This window comes from Clarias gariepinus, chromosome 15, assembly GCF_024256425.1.
Source record: "Clarias gariepinus isolate MV-2021 ecotype Netherlands chromosome 15, CGAR_prim_01v2, whole genome shotgun sequence".
Lineage (NCBI taxonomy): Eukaryota > Metazoa > Chordata > Actinopteri > Siluriformes > Clariidae > Clarias > Clarias gariepinus.
The window spans coordinates 25836310-25862487 of NC_071114.1; the positions used below are offsets into that span (position 1 = coordinate 25836310).

Consider the following 26178-nt stretch of genomic DNA (forward strand, 5'->3'; position numbering starts at 1 on the left):
AATCCCCCGCTACACTCATGCACTTATCCCAGTGTTTCACAAGCACTTCGAAATCATCAAGGTAGAATGTTTCTTACAGTACGCCGGAGCCATGTCTGAAACGTTGGCCTTCCAGGAACTCCTAAACATGTGGAAATGGCATGTTGAAAATTCCTGTAATGTGCAAGTGGTGTTTGTGAATGATTGTGTGTACACCACAAATCTCGGTTTGACTTGAACGCCCCTTATATTAGAAACATCTCACAAGTGTTATGTGGATTTCTTTCTTTCTTTATAACCTTTATACCATCACATGCTCTAAAATTACGCCAGGTATCTTTTATGTCCCCTCTGCCTCTAAACACCCTTCATCTCATTTCACTAGATGAGAATCCCAAAAAAAACCCTCGTACCAGTCTGAGAGAGCAGGGGCGTGCTGGGCAGAGAGACTCCCTCGTAGGCGGAGCCGTGGGCGGGCACGGAGGGCACGGCGAAACTTTTCAGAGGGTGCGTGGGGCGCACGTGTGCTGTCGGGGGGTTGTAGCTGGGCTCGTCCTCGGCCGCTGAGCTGTGATAACTGACGTCGGTCTCCGAGTGATCGATGGAACAGGAGGGCTGAGCCGAGGCGGGCAGCAGGTCTGTAGTGGGAGTGTCTGTAATCACAGCCGGAGTCACATGACCGCATACACACAAACACATCATCCCTAATACATCCTGTATATCTGCTAGGATAGAGGCTGCTGTTATGTGCGATGGAATTTGATGGACATGTGACTACTGTATATATGGAATAAGGCAAGAGATTATAAGAAAGCAGTATGTATTAAAGGTTCAGGGGGGAAAAAATGCTCTTAATGCAGTTACAATGTGAAAGTAATTTAAATCAAAATCTGAATCAGGGATTATTTGATCACAGCAGAGGTGTGCAAGGAAAAGGTGCCGCTTTACTTTACACAGCCTTGATTTTTAACTAATATTTAGAGTTTCATTGGCAGATTTTATGTATATCCTAATATTGTAAAACATCATCACTAGATATATATATATGAGGTGGTAAAGCTCCAACAAGGGAAGGTATGGGCTCAGAAATATTTGTAGAGCATTCAGAAGAGCAGTCAGGGGGCAGTTACTGGTTAATAGTATGTTACTGATGCTCTAAATTACTGATCAGAAAGTTGACGGTTCGAGCCCCAACTCCATCAAGCCCCAGCTCCACCTGTCCGGCCCTTGTGTGAGGCCTTTAACCCTGTCTGTGCCGTATAATGGCTGACCATAACGAATTTCCCTGTGCATTAACGTATATGTGATAAACAAAAAAAAGTAAAAGTAATTTTAAAATATTGTAAAATAAAAGTAATTTATTTGTTTGTATTTTTTTATTAAATATATAAAAATATATCTCAAAATATCTATCTGAGAGTATTTGTCACTATATACATTATTTTTTATCACGTTATCAATATCATAATCATATTGCCGAGCCCTTAGAGCAGTGCACCTGACCCATCACTCTTACACCACATACTGTAACTGCATCAAGATCCTTCACTTCCTGTAAACACTTCTTTTTTTTCCTCTAAAACCTGAGAGTGTAAGAAAAGACAGCACGAGCTGCTCCTGCAGTGATCTAGTGTCTTTTCTCCTCTCTGCAGGGTGGCTCACCTGGCGACTCGGCCCTGTCTAGATAAGAGATGGAGGAGGTGAGGGGCCGCGGGCTGCTCGAGTGTTGCAGATAGTTGTGGTTCGGTGAGGCCAGGCTGCCCAGGTGATAATGGTGGTGATGGTTGTCAAGGGAATGGATGGGGTGAGCACTAATCACGGCTGCGGATGGACATAAATAACACAGAGGCCATGTCTTTACACTGAGACACACATACACAGAGCTATGAACGCATGGGGAGCGCCGTTTACGTATGATACACAGCTCATGCACACACACACAGAGCAATAAAACACATTGCATTATCATAACCAAGCATGAGGACGATTCTCAATCATCAGCTCTGGACAAATAGACCCTTAGAAGTATTGTGTGCTAAAAAAACAATATTTAAAAAAGGGGGTCCGAAGAAGGAAGGACCAGGAGGACTTACGCTGAGGGGGCTGTGCGTCAAACGGCATCATCATTTTAGGCCTCATTCCCCGGCGCCCTGCCAGTGTAGACATGCTGTCCTCTGACTCATGGCCTGCAAACCAGAGAGGGACCAAGCCTTTGAGAGAACGAGCCAGGCTTGACCACTGCCTGTTGTTTGCTAAGCTATTTTCCCCCCACTAGGGGGCACTAAACATCCATTCACATAGCACTTCAAAAGATAGTCCAAAACTAAACTGGCTGAAGGGCATTTTTGCAGCAAAATTAAAACATCGAGAACAAACAGACACACACACTTGCAAGACATACAAAGATTTTAAGCACATTTATGCAGGTTTTCAGAAACAAAAACCAAAATGGTTAGAAGCAATGAATGAAGCAGGGCCACACGGCTAGAGATGGGGTATGAACGACGGTCTCACCGCGGTACGAATTCCGTCTCTGGAGGATGGGATCCAGGGTGCTGTCTACAGGAGTGATGTCCTGGGAGGAACGCGGAATCGGCGTGTCCGTCATGACCGGATTGGGCTCCGGGGACTTGTCGATGGGTTTGAGCTCCAAGCGCTCATGATGGATCCAAAGATCAGGCGGCTTGAGGTCTTTAGAGTTGCCTTTGTACTTGTGAGATCCATTGCTGGACTTGCAAGCTGCCCGTTTCCTGAAGGGCAAATAAATCGTTTAGTGGTCAGGGGCAAAAACGTGCTTCCTGGAGAATGTGTCAGCTCAACTCAGCGCAGTGTGTGTGTGTGTGTGTGTGTGTGTGTGGAACAAATCAGAACCTAACCCCTGCAGATCACCATTACAGTGAGCGTTGTACTTACTTCTTCTGCTGGGAGTTGGAGCGTCGTGAACACAGTAAGGCTCCCACTACCAGCGCGATGATGATGAAGCCTCCCACAGACACGATGATGACGATCACCAGGATGTGGTTTTCACTACCAGGCATCCCCGATTTCCCTTGAAAGCATCACAATTACTGCCGTTAGCACATTGAAGACTTTCAGAAAGACTTTATACAGCAGGAGTATATAAAGTGCTTCCCTGATTATGGAAACAGAAAGATGAAATGTTATGGCAACGGGCAGACCAACTAGTATCAAAGGGGTGTGTATGAAGGAGAGGTTTGAAATCGGGAAAATACCTTATGATCACTTTGTACATCAACCATATAACATGTGCACGTGTTTATTAGAATATGGCAGGATTTAGTGATGTATCGTTATACTTTTTGTATTGCCACACTCCAAAAACAAAAATTTGGCAAGTTTGTTCAGAATTGTAACAACATTTTAAAAAATTAATAAATAAAAAATGTTGATATCAAATTGTGATATTTATAAAACCGTGGTACTTGCAATACAAATTAAAGCCTCACTCAAGTATCGTGATAATATTGTATCGTATCGGGTCGCCCCTGGCAATTCCCATCCCTAATGTTTATATTAAATAAAATATAGTAATATTTTAAAATGTAATATTATTAAATAAATATAGAAGAAGTATATATAGTATATAGAAGATAGAAGCATATATCCTAGAAATGAGGATAAAATACCTATTACAGTGTCATTAAATACGCTTCACAGATACTATATGCTTTCCTCAGCTGAATTTTCTCAGAGAGTTAATAATAAAATATTGGATTTGAGCTCCGAGCAAGTTAATGACCTACACCCGGACAGCTTTCCTACATAAGCTGTTACTGTATTGCACTATGTACATTTTTAAGGAAGCTCAAAGTCAATGTCATTATTCTTCCAGAGATGATTCACCCCATCACGCCTGGTCCTGGAGAACCCTCTGTCCCGCATGTTTGAGGTTTTTCAATCTCCTTACACACCGTACACACTACAATGCATGTGGCAGGGTTGTGCCTCTACAACTATCCATCGCTGGTGTCTCTCCTTTAATAGTACCTTGCACAGGTCTACTTGTTAAAATGAACAGTGTCACTCTTTACCAAGCATCAAGCAAAAAGGAAATAAAGAGACTTTACCAATACCAGGGTCTAGTGTGGAGGTTCGGCCTGGTTTCCCGGGGATTCCGGAAGCTGAATAAAAAAAAAAAAACAGGTGAGAAGTTATCGAATCGGGTTTCCAACCAATCTTAAGCCATTAATCAGCAGGAATTATCCACCTTTAACCTTCTAACCACGTCACATACACACATCAATGTGTAAGAAGATCAGAGTTCTTTACACATGTCTCACGAACCAGCAAAGGGAAACCTTAAGTGTCATTACTTGAGCTAATCATCTGATTTCTGCATAAACACCAGCACCTGAATCTATGGCCCAAAGCTCATGCGAACAGAAACCCAGAGCAGAAACAACAAGCAGTTGGAAAGATAAGGAAGGAAAGAGCAATTACCTTGATCATTAGCCATTTTGTCAGATGATTCAGCTAGCAGGCCAGAGAAGAGAGAGAGAGAGAGAGAACAGAGCAGAAATGTTAAAGGGAGTGCCGTGAAACAAGAGACGGGCCGTGCGTGTGTGAGTATCACAGAAGAAAAGAGACAAGCATAGAGTCACTAGAAAATAATGACACCCAAAAGCAATAATGTCTGTCTGAGCAGTTGATAATCTGGCATTTGTTTCTTTATGAATCGGAAATGAAGAGATCAGAGAACTGCGACACTCTATGTCTACAATGTGTTCGCTTCGAAACCTTCTTGCATACCTTTTTGAGTGCGGAAGTGGACGGCCTCAGACATAGGCCCCATGCCTTTGGAGTTGCGTGCTTGGATTTTGAAGTAGTACGTTGTGTCGAGGGTCAGCTCCTGGATCTGATGGGTGAGTCTGTTCCCCACCACCGGCTCGATCACCCAGTCGTGTACCTCAGCATTGACATCAGTGCTGTAGTAGATAATGTACCCTGTAATATGAAACAGAGGCGCGTATTTACCAGCTATGGTAATGAATCGCTTGCATGCAGAGAAAGGTTTGTTACTGTTGCACCTCGGCACCTGTGATTTTGCCGTTGGCTTCAGAAGGAGGCTGCCAGTTGACTATAATGGTGCGTGGACGTCCCTCCTTACTGACCACAGTCACGTCTTTCGGTGCAGAACTAGGAACTGAGATAAAGAAATACATTATAATCGATGATTTAGAGCATGAGTGGGAAAGGAATTCAAGCATCAATTCATGGCATGTAGATATTTAGTGCTAATGGAATTATTCAGACAGAAAATGAGTGGTGAATAAATGACATGAGCGCCTGACTGGCTTACTGGCTTCTAGCGTCGTCCCATGAGCCGTCATGCTCCATGTGCTAGTCTTCTTGCCTTTTGTGACCATGACGGAGAACTCGTACAGAGTGTTTGGCTTTAGACCAGTCACTATGTGATTCAGGTTGGTAGTGTTGGCCGTCTAAAAACAAGTCGGAGAGATGACATACCGTAAGGTACCAGAGAGGAAGAAAAGTATTCTGCAATCTTACCTTCACTCTATCTAAAAGCAAATAACTAGTCATGCACATGTATAAGTATTCGTGATTAGAATTCTAGTGAAGACTCCTGAACAAAATGGAAAACTGAAATAGAAAGCCAATCTTTTTTTTTTTTTTAATAGCCATTTCCAAAACAAGTTTTTGCCCTTCCACTTAAATGGACTATACCTTAAACTTGGTGTTTGCTGGTATGTTGGTCTTCCAGCGCACTGTGTAATAGCGCGCATCCACAATTTTCTGGTTCTTGGCCAGCGAGTTGTCGGCCCATGTGACTTTGATGGTGTCGTGGCTCAGAACCGAAGCCTGAACGCCCACGGGAGGCATCATGGGAATGGGGTCTGGTACTGGAGTGTATGGAGGATGGAAAAGTTCGTACAAATCAACATCAGGGTCTATGGGGTCTGCAAGGCGTTAACAAAATGTCGCATGGCAAAAAAATTCATAAATAAATAAAAAAAAAACGGGATAGAAATGAAATGCAAGAACGGAGAGAATAGAAGAATAAAACAGATTGGGATAAGTGAAGGGGTGCACAGTGAAGTGGTAAAGCAATGGATGGTTAAAATAGGAGAATAGGGAGGCAGGATTGGGAAAAAGAAAGAGAAAGAACATTCGATTAGTACAGGATATATCAGTAGAGACGGTTACAAAACATAAGCGTTCATCTATTTCTACAAGTGGAGAAGAATGGCTATATTAGTTATATTATATTATAGCTATATTAATAAAAGTAGTAGTAGTAATCAGTGAAAATCGCACTTTAGAAAGACATCTCTAAAGTGCTGTATGAGGAAATGCAGTTCTAGATATTCAATAAAATGTTCAAGTATTAATTTTTATTCTTCATTCAATCAAACCAATTTGAGCTGGCATTTTATTCGTACTGTACAGACTAAAGAAGCATCGCACCGCTGTACCACAGTGTCCTCCTGAACTATGAAAACACGGACCTTGTCCTGCTCAAGGTTTCACTTTATTGTGCCTCTGCACTTTTTCCACTGAGAGACCCGGAGCACACACACAGTAATGCACGCACACACACACACACACAATTTAGGGGCCTCTTAAGAGCTGGAACAAGCATGCTAGTGTGCAACACGTATACAGACATGTAGTATATCTAACTATAATCTTTCTAATCCTGGTTGCTAGGTCACGAACACAGAGCTAAACAGCACCAGGACAAAACAACCCTGTTCAGAATCTGACGCCAACATATCCGTCACAGCTCACCTGACAATAAAACACACTTTAAACCACCTGTTTTTCCAAAACACTGGTGCCAAAAACGATTTGAGTGAGTGGGGGGAAAACCTATTGCTGGAAAAACACGAACAAGTCTCTGGCTCGAGTTCATCGTGGCACAAATGACGGAGAAACATTGGAGCTGCTTTAGACACTGATTTGTAAAGCTCACTCTGTTAGCACTACCTGACAGGAATCGTAAACATACCTCGAATAAGACTTTATTTCAACCCATAAACTACAAATTATTAATGCCTAAAAGATACTAAAGCCGCTTGTAAATGTGTTATTTTGATCAGTACCATTAGCTAAGTCAGCTAAATCAGCCAGCCAGGTAGTTAAGTGCTAATAAACTAGCCTGCACTTGTTACAGTATGATTTTAGTATTATAGTCAGTCATATTCTCTCTTATCAGCAAAAAAAAAAAAAAAAAAAAAAAAAAATTATATATATATTATATATCTTATATAAATTAAGATTCTGTTCTTCAATACTATTAGCTTTAAGATATACAGCCTAGCATGGGGTTGCTAAACACTTCACTTAGCAGATGAATCAGCATTTTCTTAGTTGTTTTGCTGGCACTGCTAGAAAAAAAATATTGTTCAAACAATTGGATTAATAACTTTATAATAAACCACAGGACAAATGTAGAATAATTTTTTAAGCTTGAAAGCACAATATTACTAGATTTAATGAAGTCCCCATGACTAGCCAAGTTAGCAAGAAAGTTAGCTAACCCATTAAACGATGAGTTAGGAGAGCAGACGAGGAAAACTAAAGATGTCTAGATGATAGTCTTGCTTATAAAAACAAATAATAAATATAGTTGCAAGTAACGATGATGGGCCCAAGCACCCTGTGCCATCGCCACCCCGGGGGCACCGCACAACTGGGTGTTATTTGAGTTTGTTAAGGCTAAAATAATGCGATACTAAAAGAGCCAACACTATCTAGCTAATTCCAAAACACAGATTGTGTAATGTCAAAAACATTTATTTGCAACTTTGCATATTGCACAATGATGGTTCAAGCCATTAAGCTTTTTTTTTTTTTTTTTTTTTTACATTTATTCTTACATGAAATATCTTTTTAACGTTTTGACAGATTCTTGATTTTTAATTAAACTAAATAAAATAGCAATTTTATCAAAAAGTTTAGTTCAGAAATCTGACCCAAACTCAATCAGCCCTTGCACAGATGCTAGCCAGCCATTAAAATTTATTCAATTTAAGAATAAATGAAAATGGGAAGATTGCATCTAGTGCATTCAACTCATGTCTGATTCATTACGGAAAAAAGTTTCATTCAAATCTAGGTCAGCATTTTATACACATCTCTTCTAATTCCAAATATCCCCAGACACTAAAACATGAAGAGAATTCGTATCTGATAAGAGAGATTGTGCGAGTGGGAGCGGCGGGTGGTCCTGGAAGAGCTGTGAAGCTCGCTGTATTTCAGTGAGAAAGAAAGGCATGACTCAGACCCAGCACAGCATGGCGTGCTGGGAAAGAAGAGGAATGCACGAGGAGTGAAAAACCATGGGTGTCTTCACAATCCCAGGCACCCAATCTGTTTTCCTTACTTGTTTTGGATCGGAATGCTTGCTAAATTAATCTGCCATTTACACGTATAGCACAAGGACATACAGAGACGCACTGAGATAAAACCTTGATTTATATCTCAAATGATTCCTGTTGTCCCTTACATGTGTTCTAGACCCTGCAGAAACGAGGGGGAGAAAAAAATCATCAGACCCACTCGATATTAAAAGAGAAGCACGAGAGAAGAACAGTTACTTATTCTGGGTCGTTCTTCATTCACAAAGCATATCACTATCATGAATAATCAACAAAGTTATGACTAGCCTGCATATTGGATTAGTAAGTGTTTAATCAGAGCTCTGCCTTTGCCTCTCTCTCTCACACACACACACACAATCTTTTATTACGCAGAGCTGCTTAAAGCCGTCCCTGAAGTGCTAATGGTTTGGTTGGAAGCTTATAATCACGGGATTGTCAGAATGAGAACGCTGGCAAGAAGCAGAAACGTTAAAAGAATTACGACTGAGCCGGCATTCATAATTCATCCTTTTACTGGGTTTTAGTGAGAGGCCATGCATGATAGTAATGCTTTAAAAAAAAAAAAAAATCTTTAGCAGTTTTCCCACATCTTAAGTGTACCTGACAAGAATTACGACATTTCCTTGTACTGAGACAAGAAGCAGGAAAGCAGTTTCCTTTAAAATCACTTAAAGTCTATGCACAGCTGTCAAACCCAATACATATTTATGTTAAATGCTTTTTTAAAAAGCACTTCCATAAATTTGCTCGTTACAGGTTTGTTGAAGGTGAAACGCTACTTATTTAGAAGTGGGAATATGTAGTAACTGCCAGCCTGTTTACACTTGTTTCCTTTCTCTTTATCTCGCTCTTTTCCTCCCTACATGACTTTTCCTTTCATTTCTTCCTCTTTACATTTCCATTCCTTCTTCATCACAACATTTCCAAACTCTCTCCTACCTCACATTTCATTCTTCCATTTATATCCTCTCTTTATCTTTACATCTCCTTTCTGGCCTCCACCTTCCACTGCCTTGTCCTCTGTCCCATCTTCATCCCTATATTTCCATTCCACCTTCCACTTACATCATCATCCTAACATTTTCTATCCTTCTTCTTCATTTTTACATTTCCTCTTCTTTATTCTATTTCCATTCTCTCTTGTCCCTTACTCATTCTTTCCATCTTCACTGTTAGATTTCCTTTACTGGTCTCCAGTACATTTCTGTTTCTTTTCCATCATTACATTTCCATTTCCTCTTCCCTAATCAATTTTTAGCTCCATTCTTGCACTTCCTTTCCTTCTTCATCGTTACATTTCCTTTCCTTCATACCTTTACATTTGCATTTCCTGTTCCTTATTCCATTTTTTGCATTCTTTCCACTCCTGTTTTCCCCTTTTTATTTCCAGCGATTGCATTCGCCAAGTGCTTACTACATTAAAACTAATGTAAAAGTTTTCTTTAACTGTTTAGTGACAGTTTGCAGCTTTTATTTGCCTCAATACGAGTGAAATCTTCTTCATGGTTACAGATCAGATAAAAAAAAGGCTTTAAAGAATAGCAGAGAAGTGTCGATCTAAGTTTGGCTTTGCAGTCTTCACATGATAAATGGTATTGCCACAAATCAACACTGAAACGCACGCTGCCAGCTCTGCTTCCAAATAAAGAAAAGAAAAGAAATAAATAAAAGCACTTTTGTCAGGTTATAAATCAGTCATGGAGTAGCATGAGGACTGAAGCGTGTGTGTGTGTGTTTGTGTGTGTGTGTGTGTTCAGAGCTACATTAGTAATGTGAATAAAAATGATGGCGATGGTGTTAGTCTACCTGTCTGGGGTCGTGTGAGGGCACTCTCGTACACCGGGATACCCTCACCCACGTTGTTGAAGGCCTTCAGCGCGATCACGTAGTGCGAGCTGGGATCTGGTGAACGCAGAAGAAGAAATCATTTAGCTAATCAAGTCGGCCGCTCCTCGGGGACCCTCGCTCATATTCATCACCGTGGCGGGGGCGCATATTTAAACACCATTATTGATTCTCTTTCTCATGTAATTAGGCGAATTATGAGAGCTTCAATTATGCACATTTTCTTTGTGTGATTTTTTTCCCCCCTCTTTCCCCTTCTCTGTAAATTTAATTACAGTCAGGAACGGCGATGGTTACTTGGAGATCTCTCGCTTCCCAACATCTGTCCCATGTTCCCCTGTTTCTAGAATAAATTGCGTTTACTGTAACCTGCTTTCAAATGTAATCAGTCACTCAGTAGCTCATGTTAAACAGAATAATGAAGCAAATAAACACACGCTTTAATGAGATTCTCCATTAACGGAACACAAAATCATGTTTAAAAAAATATCTTTAAATAATAATATAACAGAATAGTGTCTCACCAAGGTTCTCGATGTTGTAGTATCTCTGCTTGTAGTCAACTTTGATGGTTTGGCTATGAGGGTTACCGATTCCGTAGCCTATGATGTAACCTCGAACCACGATGTCCTGGTTCTCTGGAGGAGACCAGCTCACCACGATGCTGTTCACCAGCGGCCGGACGTGTAAGGAACCGGGCACGTCAGGGACGCGGGACTCTAAACACCACATACGGGGGACGTTAATAAATGAAACGTTGAGTCTGCGGTAGCCGGAGCATGGCAACAGTGAGCGTAGTAACAGTTTTTACCGTCCAGATCGCTCTCGAAAGTCTCAGCGGTGCTCCAGTCTGTCGCAGGGCCTGAGCCGTTCACAGTTATGGCTGCCACGCGAACGGAGTACTCTGTGCCACGCTGCAGTCCTGGAAAGCATAGAAAGAATCACGTATGGTGTGTCTGAGCTTTAAAGTTACGGCTTTAAATCAAGCCAGGAAACAAAAGCACAGACTCTTTATAGAAAGAGGGGGCGATGCCTTCAGGCGTGTTGTCTGAGGGCTTAGATGAATGAGACCAGGCTTTGTGTTCCTGAAATAATTTAGGGCTAAACCCTCCGGGTAAAACAACCCAAATCACCTCCATACTTCACCTGGACGTTTCTCCAGGAATATTAACCGCGGCGAGATCAATACCGCTGCCTGCCAAGAGCACCCTCATATTCTTAGTTCATTTTGTGCAGAAATGTTTAGCGATGCCCATAAAACTCCATAAAACGCAAACCTCGCATTCACAACAATGACTAAACAATGAAAGAAGTTAGAAGAGCATTAAATCTCCCAGTCACGCACTCCGTCGTTGCAGCTCATCAGCACACACTAACGCTTCCTCCTTTTAGAGGGAGCCATTACGGTTATCCTGAACTGATTAGACAGACTTACTTGTGGAATTCGGACCAACTATATGATTTAAGCCCTAGCAATGAAGGTTCACTGACCTCCTTAGCATTTTCAGAACGATTACCATGTTTTTATGCAAATGCTCTTGTAAAGGATTTACAAATATATTAGTTATTAGTGATGTTGAAATTTTTTTTTCCTGTGATGTATCAATTCTTTTGTGTGGCAATTCACACTTACTTCTTAAAAATTATATTTTTGCATTTGAGGCAATAAAATGTTGCGTTCCCTCTATAATACTGCAGGTGGCGCTCTAAAACACTCACACATTGTCAGGCAATTATTTATCACATTTTTTTTTAGAATTGTAACAAAATCGGAAAAGTAAGAAAAAAAGAATCGCAGTCGAAATCGAATCAGCACCTGGTTATTGAGATAATATTGTGTCGTCTCTATTTCCTCTCCTAGTTAACATGCATGTTATTAAACAAGGCCGAATGTCTCTTAAAGGTCCCATATTTTACTGCTTTTTTTTTTTTTAAAGTGAACACAGGTCTTAGAGCTTCCCTACAGGATGTGTTAATGCCTCGGCTGAAATATGATGATGCATTTTTCATACCACAAACCCCCTCTGTTTCACTCCTCTTCCAAAGATGCCGTTACACTGTTTATGTAAATGAGCTAGTGTTAAGCCCCGCCCACAGCAGAGAACAGCACAGCCCATATATCCTCCTATAGTCAGTCATTAGGTTTTTTAGAGCTCAGTTAATATTGAAATGGAAAAACACCACACACACACACACACACACACACACACACGACCCATCCTTAATGTCTTAAAAGGGAATTTTGCATAATAGGTGCCCTCTACAAAAAAATAATAATAAGTTGCCTGAACAAAACTAATCCCCATTTTGCAATGTTTTGCACAGGAAGCCATGGTGGCAGGTTACAATGCTTGCACATATCAATGCAACAACAATGTGAAGAGAGAAAAGCACTTCTGCTGCCTATAATCTCCGAAATATCAGCAATCTGGTTTGTGCCTTGGGTCTGTTTTGGAATTCAAAGGCACAGAGGGCCGCATGCTGTCTTTAAATAACACGTAGCTCTTGTAATTGCTTTAAAATGTTAATAAGCGTCTGCCTCACCAGCGTTTGAACACTAAATGCCGAAGAGCCCCGGCTCTCCCCGGAGCACTTCCGGCAGCCGCTGACGGGGAACGCGGTTCTGTCCTCTTCTGAGGCTCGGTGTCTTGCTGTGATGCCTTTGAACTAACAAGCGTCCCATCATCTCGGCCCGAAGGTAATCAGGAATGCACATTAAGTGTAAAGTCTCTCTGCTGCCGGTCGCTGTGCCAAACACTGAAAGCTGCTGAAACTGCATTCCAGTTTTTATTTAGATTTTGTTTTTAGGAATACATGCTATGTAAGGATCAAAGCTGGGGCTGATTCTACGTAAAAGCTAGGACACTTTAAAGTAAGGGCGGAAGTGGAGCTTTGAGATTTATCTTGCACTCAGCTACTCTGTGGGAGAAGTGCAGGATATTGTGAGTTTTTTATTTTTTTTTATGGTTTTGGAAACAAAATAGGAACAGAATTTGCAGAAATCAACCGAGTGTGACGATCACAGAGCAGGTGCTAACCAACACCACATAAGGGCTAAAACAGGACAAGGCATGCTGTTATAGTTAATCTATTAAATAATTAAATATTATGTTTATTTTACAATAACAGCACGTTTGATTCCTCCTACACCACATCAAATAAGATGAGCACGCTGTACTCTTCACCCTTTTATAGTTTCATTTTAATGCAATAACTCACTTATATTCTACCAGGGTCAACAGACATGCTTTTTATGCTCTTTATTGAAGCTAGTGGAATAAAAAAAATAAAGATCCTCATTCACAGGCGTCTTTAAAACGCTTGCACCATTCAAATGTTTTACTGCGGCTAAGAGTCTCATGCTCGTGCTGTGCTTGTAGACTGTAAATGTCAATCGGTTTCGCGTCTTTATTCACAAGTCCCGGTTTGACTCGAACGCCCAGTGCCATTGTGCTTTGCGTTTATTAATTATAAAACACCTTAGACTGATGAACGGAACTTTCGGGAATGACCTTCACTGCAAAAGTGAGATCTTAGTAAATGAAAATCACTTGAATCTATTTTTATATAAGATTACAAAACTTCATATATAAGTTCACTACACCTACTTTAAGAAAAAAAATGTAAACGTCTTTCTATTGGAGGATAATGGTGTCAGTTTTAAACTTTATTTCTTAAAAGGCTTATTAATCATATACTTGATTTGCTGAATCTTAAGTTTTAAAAGTTAAATTAATTTAATCAGATTTCTTAAAGTTAATTTAAAGTGCAGTATAATGCATGATAAAGCCCTTTTTTCTTTCTACTTTTTATTTCCGTTCATAATTGTTCAACAGAAGAGGACAGTTTCCTCCTTATAAGCAGAAGTGCAGAAAGACATTAATAATAACGTGCTTTGATCAGGGTTTCAGCACCGCCTAGGCAGGATTTTGTCAGTGTGATCTGGCAACCCTGAAGAGCATATGCGAGAGAGAATTTAGCGAGCAAAAATATGCTCATGCAGGAGAGAATTCGAGTGCACAATTATATCATTTCACATCATTTTAAAGTTTTCTTGGGTCCAAAACATTATTTTGTGCTATGATAAAATATTAAAGCTACGATTAATATGGAGTAGGGATGCACCGAAATTTCGGCCGCCGAAAATTTTCGGCCGAAATAGCATTATCGGTTTCGGCCGAAACGTAAGAAAGCGCCGAAAATAAAAGTTGAAATTGTCGCCACGCCTCTCCCATCCTCCCGTCTCGCGCTGTCATTACGCATCAAACACGAAGTATGTCGGCGGTTTGGAAGCACTTCAAAGTTTCAGATGAGGACAGCAAAGTTGCTATATGCAACATTTGCTCTGCAAAAGTTTCAAGAGGGGGTCACGTGCTAAAGCACGTGACATAACAGAGAAAGTAATGGAATTCATTGCTTTAGATGACCAGCCGTTTTCAGTTGTGGAGGACATCGGATTTCGTAGGCTAATACACCACATTGAGCCGCGTGATTTTATTCAGTGCAGTATGTTCTTCATGAGAAGAGGAACTGTGTCTTCAGCCAGAAAACTGAAAAACTTTTGTTCATGAAGATAAACCTGCTACTTTTGCTTAAATTAAAAGCAGACCAGTTTAGTGTGTATAGTTATGTTGTTTACAGTAAGAGGTTGGATTTATTTATTTTTCTTCTGTTTGTGCACTGTTGTTTGGTACAGTAATTTAAAATTGAAGTAAAAAAGCAGCTAGCATTTTTTTTGCACAATTTTGTTACAGAAAGAAATTTTATTTAGTTTTGTTACTGTTAAACAGCCTTATTACTGTTATTTATTATCAATAAAAGTTTGATTGCTTAATTAATTTGTAGTTTTTTTAATACAAACCAAAAAAAAATATTTTAAACATGTTTTGAAGCCATTTTCGGTTTCGGTATCGGTTTTCGGCCAAGTGCGTCCAAAAATTTCGGTTTCGTTTTCGGCCCAGAATTTTCATTTCGGTGCATCCCTAATATGGAGGTCACATGTGTGCTGAACCGTGGGGAGGGAAATCAACTACAGTCTGTTACGACACAAGTTACAGCAGTTATACTGGAGACTCCATCAGTCAATGTTACGGTAAAAACATGAACTAGAACAAGTGCATTAACACAAACCTGCGCTTTCAATTACAGCCGTCGTGTTGAAAAAACACCTTCTAACCAGATCAGAATTAAGCATTTTTTTAATACACTGCTCTTCTCTCACTTCAAACAAAGACCTTAGACGAACCAAACCAGGCAGACAAAACACACGAGCGATCACATCCGAAGGTCGGGACTCCGCATGAGTGAAAGCACTTACCATCTATGAGCTTGCTGAGCTGGTTTACTGTAGTCATCTCCAAAGGTTCGCTCTTCCTCGTGCCTTTTTTGTAGCGAATCTTGTAGTCGACGATCTCTCCGTTTTGAGCGTCGGCTGGAGGAGGCTGCCATCGCACCATGATGCTCTGAAGGTTCACACAATTTCACATAAACATCCAGTGCATCACTATATACAGTACATATGCATTATCCATATACAAAAGAATGATCATCTTCAAAGACAGTGTGTGTTATACTCCTAAGTGAATACCTGAACCCCATGAGGTGGCCATTAAACAGCATGTACAGTACTTTCTCTGTATGCTTATTCCTAGAAGGTTCCACTCTAAAGGGCACTGAAGGGAAAGTGGACGCTGGTGCACACCGGGCGCATGGATTTATTCCTACACACAGCCGGGAGGAGCAGGCACCAAAGAGATGAGGGCTCCGAGGCCCGGTGATGGAGATGCCTGCATTGCATGCTGGGGAAACTCGAGGTAGGGAAGATGGGAATCCCAGCGTGCGAGTGGAGTTAATTAATGGTGCACGCCCACGGCCTTGTGTTCACAGTCCAGAGGAATAAGCCAAATTAAATTTCCACTAAGCGTGCAATTACCTTATTTTCATTTTCCACTTGTTCCAATTTAACTCAGTGTTTTTTTTTCTTCTTTTCTTTTCGCTCTCCAAAACTCACTCGAATTAATTAAGTTCTAAATTAGCAGAGGGAGGAGCAGAGGTCGGCGCTTTATTGGGTGTTTACGGCGGAAAAAAAAACACGCAGCGTTAATTCTTTACCCGGTAAACTATGCAAATGCACACGTGCGCACGTCAACCTGCAAACAGACTCCTCCGCATCCGCGTGTGCTGAAGCATGAGTCGAAATAGACTCCGGCTACTCGTCAGTACGCGAGCCAAATCTCAAATAGACTTACTTTTAAACCACTCCGGTGACAAGATGCGACCGAATCTCTGCGCACGCTAAGAAAATATCAATTGTCCTCATAAACAGCTTGCGCAGGGGGGAGGAGAGGAGACCAGAGGAAGAGTGATTGAGGGACTAAAGCTGTGTGACAGCCCTGGAGTCGAGCGCAGATGTGCTGCTCGATGCAGTTAGGACGCACTAACAGATGAGAGGCAAAAACGGATGCAGTGCATGCTTCACCTAGCGTGTGTTTAGCCTGGGAGGCTTTATTCAGCTCAGGGTTTTGTTTTTTTTTTGTCAGCTGGGACCTGCTTACCTTTGAGTTTAGCACCTCCACCGTCATGTTCTGGGGTGCTGCACTAGGGACTGGAAACACCACACACACACACACACACACACACACACACACACACACACACACACACACACACAAAGGGAAAGGTTTCAATTTTCACGAAAGAATAGTCGCTTAATGTTTCGTCTTAATCCTGATGTCTCAAAAGATAAATCCTTTAGAAATGGAGCCACGATCTTTAAAAGGTTGGATCACTCACGGGTCGAAGCTCATGGTGTACACGAGCTGTAAAACCGACGTCGAATCAATTGAGTGTATTCTCGGCCATACTTGGTATTTAACACATGTTGGGGGAGGAATAAAACCATTCGGGATGTACAGTTACAGAAAATCATTTTACAAGAGGCGTTCAAGTCAAAGCAAGACTTTTGATAGTGCAGAATAACAGAACACAGTTATGAAAGTAAGAACTTCCTTTATTGCTCTGTATAACCCCCTGCAAAACTAATGCACGTTTCCCAGCGTTTCAATAGTGCTTGGACACCATCACGGAAGAAATATTACTTAGTATGCTCCAGCCATGATCAGACTGCCTGACTGGTTTTCGAAACGCTGGCCTCCCAGGAACTCCTTTAATGGCCCAAACATGTGGAAATGGCTTGGAGCGAGATCAGGACTGTATGGGGGATGTGGTAATAACTCCCAGCTGAGTTTCAGTAATGAGCAAGTTGTGTTTGTAAATCCGTTTGTTTTTTTTTTTATCCCAAAAACGGATGAATCTCATCCGCAAGTTATCCATCGATTTTCAGGGATGAGAAGTGCCACTCGCTCAAAAGTCACAGGAATGACTGCAGTGGACTCTGAGCCAACTCAGCCAGGATCATCATGGATATACAGCCTTGTTTAAAACGTTTGTGCCATTTAAATGTTTTACCGCGGCTACGAGTCTCATCACCGTACTGTTCTTAAAGTCTTCTGTAAACACCAATCAGTTTCATTCATGTCCTGGTTTGACTTGAACGCCCTTCGGGATAAACCTTAGGGTGGTAACAGATAAGCACGCATCACACCATCTTGTCTTGATTATGCACAAGTTGTGGGCTCTTCTTTCTAAATATTGATTTGCGCTTACACTAGACATTTGATTTGGAATTTTTATTTTTTAAAGCCAAGAATTTTGTGTACCGTCTGAGTAAGTCCGCACTGTCACGTCATCCGTGGAGACTCCGGGTCCGTGCTTGTTGTGAGCCACGACTCTGAAGCTGTACTCTGTGTGTTTCTTTAGTCCAGACATGGTATAGGACAGTCCACTAACCTCAATGTCCTACAGGAGAGCACATACATCATATAAATGCAGAGACATCACTCTGAAATGTCACTTTCGAAATCAGCGCCATTAAGCTCTGTGAAAAACTACCTTCTCATTGCCCAGGCTTTTCTCCATGTAGTACACTTTGTAGTTCTGGATGTCGCCGTTGCCGGTCAGGGGTTTGTCCCAGCTCAGGCTGACGGACGTCGACGTCTGGACCACGGCTTGGAAGTTGGGAGCCGGTCCTGGTACTTGAACTGAGAGACAAAGAGAACAGGTAAGAACACTTAACTGAAGAATGCTTCATGGTACAGATTTACACCTGTTGTTTACGGGGATTTTTGCTCTTTTCTTCTCCAAGCAGGCAGGATTTGCAAATATTTTGTTCTTACAACAAACCCAAGTTCAAATGGTTTTGGATCAGAGAAAATCTGTGATTCGTCTGTGCAACATTCAGCAAGTGTTTGAACTTTGAAACATTTCTCGCACCAACTGTGCAAAACAACGCACAAATTGTTTTGGAATTTAATTGGGTCTGTATCAGTAAAATCAAACTTGTCATACAAGGAGACCCTATGTGCAAAATTCAGTTTTTATTTATTGCTTGACTTTGAAGGGTTTGTCCGATCTGCATGCACACAAAAAAGATTGAAAATTACTTAAGTGTTCAGCTTTTTTTCCCTTTCATTTTTAGTATTGGTGGGGGTTTAAACGAGCCAATTAGATTCGATATTTCCCCTATTGTGACCTCATAAGAGGAGTCTCTCCTGGCTTGTTGCTCAGCTCAGCTGATCTAAGTAGGGGCGTGGCGCAGCAGTAACTCATTTGCATAAACACTGAAACGGAATGTTTGGAGGAGGATTATAATACAGCGGTACCTAGGCATACGATTTTAATCCATTTCCGAGGCGAGGAAATTTCGCAGTGCGAAACGCATTTTCCTATAGGAAATAATGTAAATGCAGATAATCCGTACCAGCCGGCCAAAAATATTACCAGTATTTTCAATTTTCAACACTATAATCATATTTATCTATATAAAAACATAAAAAAAAAGTTATGAAGTCAAATATGAAATAAATATTCCCCTTTGCACCGGGTGCTTTAAAACCAAAACTGAAAGCGGCTCCCTTTTCTTCTTGCTACCATCCTTGCTTCTTGCAAAAAATGCATAAAAACCCACAAAAACTTGTAATCTCGCTTTGCTTGGCTTTCCACTGATGCAAACAGCTCCAGGACGTATGACGAAAACCGGGCTCGGTTCGTCTTGGTTGCGCATATGCTGAAAATGCTCGGCATGCAGAGGCTAATTTCTGGCAAAATTTCAGTTCTTAATGTATGCATAGGCATGAGCCAATTAGATTTAAGAGATTTAAAATGCATTATCTGAGGGGTATTTCAGCTCCTGCATTAACACACACACACTTTGGGGGAGCTCTGAGACCTGTGTTAACCTGTTCAAGTAAAATACTGGACCGTGAAAGTCAAATTCCAACCAATTAGAAGAGAAAGTGCTTAACTGACCAGCAAAACAGTGCTTTAAATAGCACTACGAGTCGGGTTGCCAGGTCTCATTTTTTTATTCCTGTAAATCTCTGCACTCTTTTTGGTGCGTCTGTTTTTTTTTTTGTTTTTTTTTTACAGATTCATCTCATTTCAAACCTGTTTAGTCAAGCTTTGCGCTATCCCTCACTCTGTTTGAGGAAGCTCCTCAATCTCATCAAAGCCCTTTGCTTCAATGGAAGGGTTTTGCAACACGCTTTGAAGGCAGCGAATGATCACAATGTTGCCAAACAAACTAACATTTGCTAAGAAGTCTGTTACACTGGAATGAATAAAGGACTTTTATTACATAGGAGAACATTACAACGTATCCTGCAACTACACCAGCTATTTCTCAACAGAAATAAAATCTTAACTCGTTTGGTTCATCCACAAACTGCTGCCTTTCACTGATTTCAACACTGGCTGTTTGCATACTGTCTCCTGCACCTGAGTTGACACAAGGAGGATTGTGGGATATCTTGGACAGTGACAAATGGATATATAAGCTACCCTGAAGGGAAAAAAACAAGCACATTAAAGGATCTCAGACGTCAGCATTCTGTACAAACATTAGATCCGGACATGACTAGATGCTCTGCTGATTTTGAAGGCAGCCCTAGTGTGTGTGGGATTTCATTTTTCGCTAGTTAACAAATCTTGTACTTTCATACTTTCTTAGATGGCTGTATGCAGTCTTTTATTTCTTGTATTTTGAATGTAGTCTTGCTGAAGGATTTTTTCGGCTCTCATTCTTGGCAGTTTTTTGCCTTTCATGTTTAGTCCAGTCCCTGACCAGCTTCAGAGAAACATTTAGGTTTTTTAAGCCACACAGTGACCTATGAATCATTCAAGCATTTAAAAAGAAAGAAAAAGGGGAAAAAATGAAGGCATAAACCAGTGAGAAACAGGCTCAGATGATGAGAGATGATCAGGTGAAGAGTACACTGGTGATGCTGAATGGTTGGAACTGACGAGAGGGGAAATGAGGTTGCTGCTGAAAGTAAGCGTAAATAATGGCGTATCCTTTGGGACTTGCGGTCTTTTACAGTAAAACGTTTGTCGAACATCGCCAGCCCTTTCGCTGATGTTTATATAATCGTGTTAATTTAGCAGAGGTGAGAGAATAAAAACAGCAACCTGGGCTGTTCAGGATCTAAAGATGACAAAAGATTACAATGCTGGCTGAGCGTATAGGGTTCGAATCTGTGCATTAAATCTTATGTGACTGGAGCAGAAATATAAATGAGGACATCTGGACTTTAATACATCTGAGCAATAGAAGATTTTATGCTTCATAACCTTCATTCGGAGATCATTAGCCACTAATCACGTCTGTCGTTTGATAAACATTTAACGATACTAAACTATTACATGATCCATTAAGTAACGTTTAATCTCCAAGTTTAAAGGATCGGGTGAAAATTGCAGCGTCATTTATCTCAGTTGCGGCGACTCGTTCTTATATTAGTTATACGTACTGCTTCCATCCTCGCGTGACCCCTTAAGACTGTCTGGAATACAAGACGCAGATTATGCAGTTCGCCGAGTACGCGTGTGTACTCTGTGTGTGTGCTGCATGCACATGGGAAAAAGCCCGGCTCTGTTGGAGGTCCTGCCTCTGGAAGCGGGTCAACAGTCGAGACCTCATTCATAACATGAAGTGCGAGCTGATTGGCTAGCGCAGCCTCCCCAGGGTACCAGGATCCCACTAGCACTCATTATGAAGTGCTTATACCAGCCCTCGCCAAGGACACAGGGTCAGCACCGACCCAGAAAGCAGCCTTGCGCTCTCTCTCTCTCTCTCTCTCTCTCTGGCTGTACACAAGCTGGTAGTGTTTCAAACACACCTCGCTTAAAATCAGCCTTGAGGAGTGAAACTTTCCAGTGCTTCTCTAGTACACGTGTTTGTGTTTACCTGCTTAATGTGAATGTTTGTTTTGGAGAGAAGGAACACGTGATTATAGTTCCTGCTGCTCTACATGGGCCGGTTTCCAAACGTGCTGCGAAGATCCGCACTCCTACGAAGAAAATCTCTGCGACATGAATGCCGTCGTTAAGCTCCTACCTTCTGGCTGGGTGGCGACCTTCAGCGGCGTTGAGCTTTCTCCGCGCCCGTTCTTGTTGTACGCCACCACCCGGAAGGAGTACTTGGTGTCTGGCTTGAGGTTCTGGATGGTGACCTGCATTTCGCCCGGCCGGCTGGTGTTTACCGTCCTCTCCCTGCGGAACGAGACACGATACAATCACGAGCTCAGTGCCAACCCGACCTCCCCTTTAATATAAAAAAAAAAAAACCTGCTTCGATTACGAGACATCTATTCAAGCACTGTCAGTTTGTCAATGCTGGGTGGTACCACATGTTAAAAAACAGACGAAGGTAAACCCAAAAATTCTTAGACCTTAATCAGTGAGGAGTTCACGTCTTACCTTTTGACGCCTTCCAGGCCGTAGTAGACGGAATAAGTGATGTCATCGCCGTGTGGCTCGAGCGGCAGGCGCCAGGTCAGCTTGATGAAGCGGGTGGAGACGAGCGAGGCCACGACGTCACGCGGCGCAGAGGGCACGGGACCAGGACCGCTGCCAGGACCAGGGTTGGAACCGGAGCTGCCTCCTGAGCCTGGTGTTACACGGTCAGCAGTGGCACGGATCAGTGTGGGTGAGGGAGGGGGGGTGACTACATCATTGATCAGAGGCAAGTCGTGGATGAAATGTGAAGTGAGAATGAAGTGTGAAGTGTTGAAAATTAAGGGTGCAGGAAGGAAAAGAAAACAGCAAATGAAAAGGACAGAGAGGGAAAAACAGGGCGAAGCAGAGGGAAAAAAAAAAATAACACAAAGGCATCCATGATGAAGTGGATAATCATGAAAAAAAAAGCAAAAACACAGAAATGAACAAATTGTTAGAACAAAAAATAAAAAAACAGAAGGAAAGGTGGAACGCAAATAAATGATAAAAGACATAATGGCAGAAATGCACTAAACCACTAAGGCGACATCGTTTACAGAAAAAAAAAAAAACTGTTAGTCTTTTAAAAAAAAAACAAAAAAAAAAAAACGACCACGTGTTACACAGCTGAAACCGCAGCCCCCGCCGCTATGGGTTTGATATTTTTCATGCAGATATGTGAAATGTTTCGCGTCCAGACCCCTGGAACGAACTGTGGTTGGACCCCAGCATACCTTACTCATGCTTTCCACTGACACTGCAAAAGCTGAAATCTGAGGAACGTTATTAAAAAAAAAATAAAATAAAAAACAACCTTTCGTCTACTGTCGCAGTGAATTACATCCTTTTTAAACCGAACGATTCCATGCACACAGAATATAATACAATGCACATTTGAATCAGAACTCTTTCTCTGCATAAAGGTTAAAATCAATCACAGCCATAAACGCGAGTCTTTGGTGAGGTTAATTTAATCCAAAAAAAACAAAAAACAACTGTAATCTAAAGATGAGGACCAGAAACCAGATGCCAGCCTGAAAAATCACTTGAAACGCTTCCTTAAAACGCCACCTTGCATTAGTATTACTAGAAGAACATTAAAAAAACAAGCCAGGTACATAACTTGGCCAAGTTAATGCTGGCACTCCATTATAATTCCATCATCATTATGATAAATCGTTCTATTTTCTGAAATACAAGTGGATTCCAAAGCACAGATTAGACCCAACGTTGGCTATAATTGCGCGACCGTTGCTGCTTGTCTAAACGGAATCTCTATTCGTAGCCGGCCCATAATGCTCGAGACTAATGATGCCCATCTGTAAAACGCTCATTAATAGTGAGATGCATTAGTCTATAGCGTTCCCTAAAGGATATGACCCATTAGCCGAAGAGCAAATTAAGCATCAGCTGCAACAATTATCAGATCTGACAAAAAGAAACAATTAGACGTACAGCCTCGAGTTTCGCATTCTGCTAATACTCAGTGAAGAGCTTTCAGCTCTCTATTCTCGTTGCAGGTGAACCTTTTCAGCCTTGAGCCTCGCTGTTCCGAAATAAGCTCACAAAATATCTGCTCTGGGATTGACTCCGTTTCGAGGCTGAGCTTCAATAAACAGCGGAGCCGTGACTTCAGACGAATCTGTGTCGAAAGGTTGAGGAAGGGTGAAGGGAACGAGGGAACGGGGAAACGGAGGGAGCAAAAATCGCACCGGAGCCACGTGCAGGTTGAACTATCCATCTGCCGCCGCTGCGTTTTCGATCCGTCTCATTTTCTGTCCAAAACTCAACAAGCGCACTCGCGGCAACACATGGTCGCTAACAGCGAAAGACTCGCGTTTGTTCTATTCATAGCAAAGAGCAATTGCTGGTGTCGGCTGAGCAGATGGCAACACTGCCTTATTAATGGCAGGCATTACGGCTTAGTGGGAAAGGTCACCATGCAGTATGAAAAATAAAACTCGTACAATGTTAGGAGGAAAGTTGCAAAGACTTTTCGAGCACTTTTTCTTCTTCTCTGCGCATATACACGTGGGCGCAAGTTAAACACCTGCGGCAAGACCAGTCTCGAGCAACAACGATAATTTTATCGAGCGTGCCCGAGATGAAGTACACTTCTAATGAGACATTATGGAAATGTTGATTTGATCTTAATAAAGAGCGAGGACCGGCAGCTCGGCTCAGGAGAGAAATCAAAGGCTGGACATGGACACGTTTCAGGTTTTAAAAGTGTGGATCATATGGTTGTTTCCATCTGTAATTATCCTCAGCCAGACAACACTTAATTCATAATATCATAGGACATGATCGAGGCAGAATCTCGTACATTCTTTGCATGTTGCACTGCCGATAGCATCAGACGAGACCGATTCTGACAGCTTGTGACATTTGGGTGAGCTGCTGATCTCCAGACAAAGGCTTAAGGCTTGATACACAAAGGGAACAAACCTTTTAGGAAAGAAGTGAAGCAAATCATATTGATCTCTTCTCTGTCGACCTGATGACTGATTAACCATGTGCTCGAGAGACGAGACCGGGCTAATCGACGAAATCGTCCTGAGCACAAGTGGAGTTAAGCTGCGCTACATTCCTTCTAGATTCTCAAAACACTGATCTATACTCTTCAAAATGAAGAATTGTGCAATTTGCACTAGAAAGCATCGTGCGGTCGGTATGAGACCTTATAAATAAGAACTTGATCAGTTCGGTTACACGTTCACTCCAGAGTCTGCACAAACGCTGCAGCATCAGCACTCTGCCGGAGCAGCACACACAACGTCATGAATACGAGAGGATGATGGATTAAAGCACGACACCATTATTAAGATTAAATGCATGTAAGCTACTCTCTCAGGTGACGGGGGAATGGCTCAGGATGCTCCCAGACAGCCCACCTTCCTACGATATGTCTGGGAGATGAAAGAGGGTTCAGTGAGGAGTACCAACAAAGGCTGCTGCCCTACAGAGCAGAACACAGCGTGGGATCTCCGCATAGTCCTCGCAGTTAACCACCAACATTCAGGTGGAAAGAGATGGAAGCCTATTTAATATGGACTCTCATAGAGGTCTAGATCCAGTCTTAGCACAGCTTCTCTATTACACTCAAGGGAAAATAGTGCCCTTGCTGCTATAGTGGTCACCTTATGTTCTGCACTCTATATACACATCTCTCAAGACAAAATACACACACCAGTTTCACAAAATACGGCAGTGGCTTTATAAACTGCCTGGAAAAATGTCATCCATGCCAATGTTTCATTTGACCGCCTTTAGCTTTGATTATGTAGTGACCAGTTCATGTGTGAAAATGATTCCTCATGCTCCCAGAACCACTCTTTCACAGTTTGAGTTCCTGGAATGAATGTGGCCATGCCATCCTGGAAAAGAAAACCTCCATAGATGTTATTCTATAGATTATATAGCATTCAGGATAATCGAGTAGTCAGCTAATTTAATTGTATCGCCAAAAAATGTTGGAGTCTAAACCTGACCAACTAAAACAACCCCAGGGGCAGCTTAGTGATTGAGGTCAAAAGCTCCTGGGTTCAAACTCCAGCACCAACAATTTGCTACTGTTGGGCCCTTCAGCAAGGCCCTTAACCCTCAAATTAATAATTAGATGAAAAAATTTGAGTCGTTTTGGATAAGGGCATCTGGCAAATGGCATAAATGTAAATTACACTCTCTCCAGAGGCTTATACAGTGGCCAGTATGCACGATGGAGCCATCACTTCATGCACTTCCATTCTTACCATGACACGCTAATCACTCTGGCATAGGGCCAATCTGGACTCATCAGACCACATGTCCTTTTTCCATCGCTCCAAATTCCAATCTTTATGCTCCCTATAGCAAAGTGAAGCCTTTTCTAAGTCTCACTAAGTGGTTTTCTTAGGGTCATACAGCTGTTTAGTGCCAATCCTGAGAGTTCTCATCATGTAGAGTAAGAGGAAATGCTCTTGATTTCACCGTTAACCATAACTGGAAGTTCTACTGCAGAGTTATTATGCAACGTCAAAGTATTCAAGTGATCTCCAATGACATATTTTTATCCAACCAAGTTGGTGGTTCAAGATTCTAATAACGTGTTGGATGGGTCAGAGCTCAATTCCAGTAATTTCATAAATATCCTTTTTGCTTTCTTTGCTTGATGGAG

The 26178-nt window shown here is 41.7% G+C and overlaps 1 protein-coding gene across 3 annotated transcripts in view; it reads right to left on the reverse strand.

The window, feature by feature from the left end:
- Positions 1 to 26178, reverse strand: part of neo1a (neogenin 1a) — a 133814-nt gene that overhangs the window by 2215 nt on the left and 105421 nt on the right. The window contains exons 8-27 of one of the 3 annotated variants that reach the window (XM_053512800.1): positions 22005 to 22194; positions 21643 to 21797; positions 18141 to 18289; positions 17909 to 18047; positions 16745 to 16794; positions 15508 to 15652; positions 11002 to 11112; positions 10715 to 10909; positions 10152 to 10247; positions 5686 to 5918; positions 5300 to 5438; positions 5036 to 5143; positions 4750 to 4944; positions 4441 to 4473; positions 4068 to 4121; positions 2893 to 3028; positions 2494 to 2729; positions 2073 to 2165; positions 1642 to 1800; positions 393 to 632 (exon numbers count right to left, since the gene is read on the reverse strand). In XM_053512800.1, the coding sequence (XP_053368775.1) occupies positions 393 to 632; positions 1642 to 1800; positions 2073 to 2165; positions 2494 to 2729; positions 2893 to 3028; positions 4068 to 4121; positions 4441 to 4473; positions 4750 to 4944; positions 5036 to 5143; positions 5300 to 5438; positions 5686 to 5918; positions 10152 to 10247; positions 10715 to 10909; positions 11002 to 11112; positions 15508 to 15652; positions 16745 to 16794; positions 17909 to 18047; positions 18141 to 18289; positions 21643 to 21797; positions 22005 to 22194 (2856 nt within the window). Of the gene's footprint in view, positions 1 to 392; positions 633 to 1641; positions 1801 to 2072; positions 2166 to 2493; positions 2730 to 2892; positions 3029 to 4067; positions 4122 to 4440; positions 4474 to 4749; positions 4945 to 5035; positions 5144 to 5299; positions 5439 to 5685; positions 5919 to 10151; positions 10248 to 10714; positions 10910 to 11001; positions 11113 to 15507; positions 15653 to 16744; positions 16795 to 17908; positions 18048 to 18140; positions 18290 to 21642; positions 21798 to 22004; positions 22252 to 26178 lie in introns of all 3 variants that reach the window. The other 2 variants (XM_053512799.1, XM_053512801.1) reach the window with 2 other exon arrangements.